The sequence below is a fragment of the Malania oleifera genome, chromosome 5, assembly GCF_029873635.1.
Source record: "Malania oleifera isolate guangnan ecotype guangnan chromosome 5, ASM2987363v1, whole genome shotgun sequence".
NCBI lineage: Eukaryota > Viridiplantae > Streptophyta > Magnoliopsida > Santalales > Ximeniaceae > Malania > Malania oleifera.
Window position 1 is genome coordinate 3,443,206 of NC_080421.1, and position 6,202 is coordinate 3,449,407.

The 6,202-nt window shown below is 38.3% G+C and overlaps 2 protein-coding genes across 2 annotated transcripts; one reads left to right on the forward strand and one right to left on the reverse strand.

Moving 5' to 3' along the window:
• The first annotated feature begins 382 nt into the window (after positions 1-382).
• Positions 383-1,758, forward strand: LOC131156630 (basic blue protein-like). Its single transcript, XM_058110465.1, has 2 exons — positions 383-709; positions 991-1,758. Exons 1-2 carry the CDS (start codon positions 520-522, stop codon positions 1,359-1,361), a joined length of 561 nt encoding a protein of 186 aa, XP_057966448.1. The 5' UTR covers positions 383-519; the 3' UTR covers positions 1,362-1,758.
• Positions 1,759-2,247: 489 nt separating this feature from the next.
• On the reverse strand, positions 2,248-5,863 carry LOC131156629 (transcription factor ABORTED MICROSPORES). Its single transcript, XM_058110464.1, has 8 exons — positions 5,769-5,863; positions 5,498-5,680; positions 5,322-5,400; positions 4,723-4,791; positions 3,818-4,546; positions 3,246-3,554; positions 2,965-3,141; positions 2,248-2,776 (listed from the first exon to the last, which is right to left on the reverse strand). The coding sequence occupies exons 1-8, from the start codon at positions 5,855-5,857 to the stop codon at positions 2,561-2,563; spliced, it is 1,851 nt and encodes a 616-aa protein (XP_057966447.1). The 5' UTR covers positions 5,858-5,863; the 3' UTR covers positions 2,248-2,560.
• Positions 5,864-6,202: the final 339 nt, after the last annotated feature.

Genomic DNA, 6,202 nt, shown 5'->3' on the forward strand with positions numbered 1-6,202 from the left:
CAAAAGAGCCCAACTGGGAATGAAGAATGATTGCAAGACCTAAGCTTGTTTAAGGATTTAACAGTGTGTGTGGAGGACTAGGTTTTAGGAAATGTCCCATCTGCATCTTCATCTTCACTCATCAATCAACTTACATCATATATAAACAAATCCGATACCAAAATCATGTTCTGTTCCCATTAATTCAGTGTTGATGCCTCAAATGATCCTTGTCTTAGTGATCAAGTTGATTTTTAATTCGGGGCCAAGTTAGATCATCCACAAGATGGACCATGATCATATCACATGGGCCAAATTGCCAGTTAGGACCACAACCACCATGATTATGCACACCTTAGCTGTTCTCTAATGGATATTTTAAGCGAGCATGCCAACTACACATAATGATACTAAAAAAAAAAAAGAAGGGTTCAGTACTCCACAAGCAAGGCCATAGATCATAAACATCATAAAATTTAGACTATCATCCATTAATTCTTCCAGGTTCTTGTTAAGTGGTTTCCATATATCCTCAAAGCCATGGAAGAAGAAATTGAGTTATGTTTCAGATATTTTAAGTTCTTGAACATCCTCATATTGATCAGTTTCTTGTGTTTAGACACAGCCAGTTCTGAAGTTTATACAGTAGGAGATGAGGATGGGTGGGACACAGGGTCCAACTTTCTTACCTGGTCACAGAGATACAATTTTAGCGCTGGCGATGATCTGGGTAGGAATTCTTTCTTGTATATCTTATGTGTCCTTCAAGCCCCATGATCTGATCTGATCTCAAAATGAATCAATCTATTGTAAATGAAGAAATAAGTGTTAATCCAATGTTTCAAATGGGTTGGTATTAGTACGAGTACTCATCTCAAAAACTATTTGAAACTAACATTTATTTTAGAATATGGTCAAGAAGTTTGGCAACCGCTGAGTTCAAATGATTTATCCAGATTCTGGATGTCATAGCATGCTTTTAAATTTTTTACTTTGGATTCTGTGGTGCAGTGTTTCAATATGTGAAGGGGCAACACAATGCTTATGACGTAACAGAGGCCACATATCAATCCTGCAATGCAAGCTCTGGGGTTTTAGCGAAGTATGAGAGCGGGAACGATCAAGTCAAACTCACCAAAGCGAAGAAATACTGGTTTATTTGCAACATAGGAGGCCACTGCCTGGGAGGAATGAGGTTCGCTATCGATGTAAAAGCAGCCAGTACCATCTCCAATAGCACTAATACCACCAATGATGCATCAACTCCTGGAATTGGAACAACCCCACCACCCAACCTTGAAAAAAGTTATGCTTCTAGGAGAAATAGCATTGTGATATGCCTCATTGGTTTAGTGAGAGAAATACTACCCAAAATGTACTAAACAGCTGCGAAATTTGGAGTTAATTTGGTCAGTGCATCTCCTTTTATTTTATTTTTTCTTCTGCCTTTTCTCTATGAATAGAATACAGCTGTTGGGTGAGAGGGGAAGAAAAAGTATATAATTTACATGAATTTTCAAGATGTGATAGGCCAGGATCAACTTCGATCTGCAGCTTTGGTGTGGTTGCTCATATATTCATTTCTGTTCTCATTTGGAAATGACATAGTGATGAATTTTGATGAAGAGGTCATGGGATTTAATTTTCCACTAGTTTTGTGAACATTACTTTGCAATAAGAGAAGATGTATACGTATTATGCTACTATGCTGGGTTTCTAATGGCTTGCTTTGAGAGGGGGAAACCTCAATGGGGCAAAACTATAGACATAAATAGATTTATACATATATAGGATCTTCTCGCATGTTTTAATTTTGAAAGAGTAGAAAAATGATAATAACCTTCATAGTACAGATTTCCACAGCATGAGTAATAGTATAACTGGTTAAAAACTGGACTCTTGTTCTCCACATAGATCAAGCAGATAATATGTTGATGAGGGAATTGTATCCCAGGGTTCTGTCGGTGGACTATACCAGTACTAACAAGTTGAATCCAATGGTGATGTAAAATTTAGATGCCAATCTCAGGTAGCCAAGAGTGGCTTTGAGGAAAATTTTCATTTGACTGTGCTTTTTAAGATTAATAAAAGAAAGTGATTGCCTTCAATCGATTACCCCAAAAAATGAAGTGACTACCACTTCTTTAAAAAATAGATGCTGAAAATGCAGATGAGGCGTCTTCAGTGGAGTTATATGACCAGAGAGAGAGAGAGAGAGACCATTCTCATCTATTTTTCCTACTATGAACTTTGCCAAATAAGTAAACTAAGTCGCGAAAAACTTCTTTGAAACTTTTAAGGTTGAGAGAGTCAATGGTTGATTAGTTTAGCAGTATGCCTCTCATTTAGGATTTATAATTTAAGGCTTCACTATCTTGACATTGATCCTATATTCCAATTCAAAAGTTCTGAGCACAACTTTTAATCACTTCCAAACAAATTCATTGAAAAACAGTCCTGATTAAAAAAAAAATCATCTGAAACTAGCAGATAGACTGGCAGCACCCTTGTTGATCTAGACGATATCCTTGATGATCATATAATTTCTATCTTAGAAAATATAAATATGTATTATATGCGCTTAGTTATGCAGGTGGTGGAGGTGATGATGGGAACTGATGTGGTGGTTGTGGAGGTGGTGATGGTGGTGGTGGGGGTGGTGGTGGTGATGATAATCTGTGCTACTGCCGTTATCTTGCACTTTAGCTGTCTCAGGCAAATTTCTGGATGGATTCCTTGTTAGCTCAAGCAAAGAGTCTCTAACATGATCTGCTTGAACCATTTCACTGTCCCTCTTCTGCAACCATTAATCAGCAAAGAAAACCCAAAAAAAAAAAAAAAGCATTCATAGCCCTCTTTGAATTAAAAAAACTAATCTGTCTGAAACAAAAAAAACTTACTGATCAACTCAATAAGTCAGTATATGTCCTACATTATATACACTGATAAGTGAAAAGCAATGGTGATGCTGCTAAAAATTATTACCTCTACTTTGAAAACATTTGAGACCAGGCCCCTGAAGCTCGTAACATTTGCATTTGTTACTTCTAGGCCCAGGGAGTTCAAAGCCTCCATCAGTCTCACAAACCCACCAGGCTTGTGCTCATAGAATACCTTAACAAAGAACTCATTTCCATCGATTTGAGCCACTTCTACTTGCACCTGCAATTTTTTTCCCATTTTTTTTCTTGTTAAAACTTGAGAGATAGCAGAATTGAAGCTCAAAGAACTGATTTAGAATGCTATTTAAGAAAACAATGAGGCACCTCCATCTGTTGTGTCTTCTCGTTTGCAGTTTCTGGGTCATGCTGATTTTGCTTTGAAGGGTTGGTATTGCCATTGCTGGATGAACCCAAATGAAATCCACTGGGCGCTTTTTCATGTTCAAACTTGGACCCAACATTATTTCCACTTTGGTTTGGAGTAGTATCTGGTTGGACATTGCTGGTGCTGTTAATGTTCTTAGCACCTTCAACGTCCGAATGCTCTTCAAGCTCATCATGGAGATTTTTCACTTGCTTCTGCAACTCCTTTACAAATTCAATTGCATCCCCAAGGATGGAAGCTCTATCCAACTAAAATCAAAATGAGAGAGTACATATTGGAAAGACCCATCGCTGTAATAGCCCACCCAACTTTTAAGCAATAACTTGAAGTTAATCAAGTAGCATCTGTTTGTTCTAAAACCATCTACCATGTCGTAGATGTTTTAAAACTGCAAGCAAATATGGTCTAAAAACTATTGTAGGAATATTTACAATTCATTATGCATTGAATTTTTATTCAGTGTTATCATAGGCTGTGAGAGCTATTGAAAACCCATCATTGACGGATATACCTTCGAGATTTTGGGAACCAGAGCGCGAAGAGCGTAGAGCCTATCATTAAGCTTCTTCCTCCTCCTCCTCTCTGCAAGAAGGTTTTTTGATTGAGGCCCCTCCCCTGTCCTCTGACGGCACTTGAGATCATCCTCATCTTCAATCTGATCACTGCAATCTGAAATTGAATCTGATCGACCTGTCTCTGGTTTGATAGAATCCTTATCATTACCTGACTGCTCTTTGTTTACCAAAGGCTCCATAGTTTGCATATTTATGCTTTCTGTGCTTGTCATCATATTGGACTTCTGCAATGCATCCATATCTTGGAACATCCCATTATCTGCTGAGGAATTGAACGGGTTCATCCCCTGATGGGAGAGAAACGAGTCATCTGTTCCCTCTAAGAAGATATCACCTTTTGCTCTATTTTCAGGTGTGTAGTTAACTTGCTGCATAAAATTCATCTGGGAACTGTCTAGGCGGATTCGATCCACAGAAATGATGTAAGGGAGGCTGAAGTTCTCCAACCCAGTTCCAGGGGAAATGGGTGGCTGGAAATGATTGTTGGAGTCCCTTTGATCATTTCCATCAGGTAAAAATGGCTTTCGTTGAAGTTCATTAATCGAATTAACATTAGCAGAGGAGCAGCTTGTGTCCATATTGCTTGTATTGGTGTTGGCTTCTTGCTCTAGTGAGATGGTGTACTGAGCCATGATAAAATCAATGACTTGTTGATCTTCAGAAATCTGCATGGAAATAAACACAACACTACCATTGGTCTCATGCCATTTTAAGTAATAATGTGTAAAATAATGAATTTCCCTTGGCTCAACAAAGAAAATGAAGCATTATCCTGATCAAGCCGTGTGTGAATTGGACTAACAAAGAAAGAAAAGAAGTAAGAGGGGAAAACATGATATACTTGTTTGGCAACAAAGAGCTCAATTAGTCCTCCTGGAATGGGAATCAGAATCCTTGTACCCACTGTTTCCTGCAAAATAAAATTACTTACCAGATTAACTATTTCTAAAGGAGATTGTGATTATGCCCAAGATTTCATTTTTCTTTTGTTTCTTTAAATGTTTCTGTTTAAGGAGAATAATTATTGACAGGTGAAAAACACTTGAAGTCTGTCTGTGTGTGTGTGTGAGAGAGAGAGAGAGAGATTTCATGTGGAGGGAGAAGTAACTAAGTTTGTTCTATGGGTCTGTATATAGTATTTTTGAGCAAGGACGTAGTGTGAACATATTGTTATAAAGGAAGGTTTTCACATGAAGCTATATATAGTTGTAGCTGACGCCTGAGAGTAAGCCCAAAGGGAGTTCATTTATAGAGATTTGGGCTCCATACACCGGCCACATTGCCAAACAACATACAATTGTTGTATTCTGCTCTCTTTTTCTGTAAACCACATACATTGCCAAACCGCACAAATTGTTGTATTCTGCTCTCTCCTCTTCCGTTTCTTTCATTTCACTCTGTGTGCTACAAGTAGTATACACAACAATGAGAAATACTCACTTCCATAACACTTGAATCTGAATTACTAGAGAAGTTCAGCCACCTGGGTTGGTTATCAATTAATGTCTGTGCATGAATCCTGTTTATAAACATGTTAGCTTGTTAGATATGTACATAAAATAACACAGAGAAGAATTGCATATGCTGAAAATTTGCCCAAAGAAGAAGAAGTTTACCCAGAGTCTAGGGTTATGGAGGAAGGCAGTTGGGCAAGAAGATCACATGGCTTTGTTCTTGGATGCTGAAACATGACATCCCTACAAGAAAGAACCTGAGAAACATGAAAAAGCAACTCTTCTCCCCCACTCTGAACATTCTGATCAGTCCCAGCACAACAACAATCCAGCCACTCCAGAAACCTAAACCAAAACCAGAATGTGCATGTTTATGAGAAGCTAGCTAGAGAAACAGATAGCCAGAAAGAGGACTTGAACAATTATGTGCAACCTTTGGTCTTGGCTTAGTCTCCAAAGAACACAGTAATCCCAGCCCTTCAAACCCACAAGGGGCCTCAGCCTTTCCATGATGTTCATCATATCTCCTGCAAGTGCCAAACATTAATTAATCAATGTTCGCTTTGAGATGGACCCACTGAGACAGGAAATGGACCAATTAGGTGCACCGGGTGTATACACCAAGTGTAATATGATTTCGTTAGTGTACAAAACCTGCTTATTTAGTTAATTCTGGCGAAACACCCGGTGTATCTAATAACTTCTCATAAATTAAAGCCAGTGGATCTCATATAGCCAGCAGTGTGGATATTTCCCAATTCAGAGAATCAAAAATGTACAAAGCAAATCATCACAAAGCTTAAAGCTTTTCCCAAAAATGTATTGCAGAATCAAATGCTTATTCCTCATAGTACACTCACAAGCACC

Bases quoted from the DNA above. Each gene is read 5' to 3' on its own strand.
- LOC131156630 (XM_058110465.1), top strand. From the start codon at position 520: ATGGAAGAAGAAATTGAGTTATGTTTCAGATATTTTAAGTTCTTGAAC. The intron at 710-990 runs GTAGGAATTCTT...TCTGTGGTGCAG, and splicing joins TAGCGCTGGCGATGATCTGG to TGTTTCAATATGTGAAGGGG.
- LOC131156629 (XM_058110464.1), bottom strand. From the start codon at position 5,857: ATGATGAACATCATGGAAAGGCTGAGGCCCCTTGTGGGTTTGAAGGGC. The intron at 4,792-5,321 runs GTGAGTATTTCT...TTTATTTTGCAG, and splicing joins CAGATTCAAGTGTTATGGAA to GAAACAGTGGGTACAAGGAT. The intron at 3,555-3,817 runs GTATATCCGTCA...TTTTGATTTTAG, and splicing joins TGGTTCCCAAAATCTCGAAG to TTGGATAGAGCTTCCATCCT.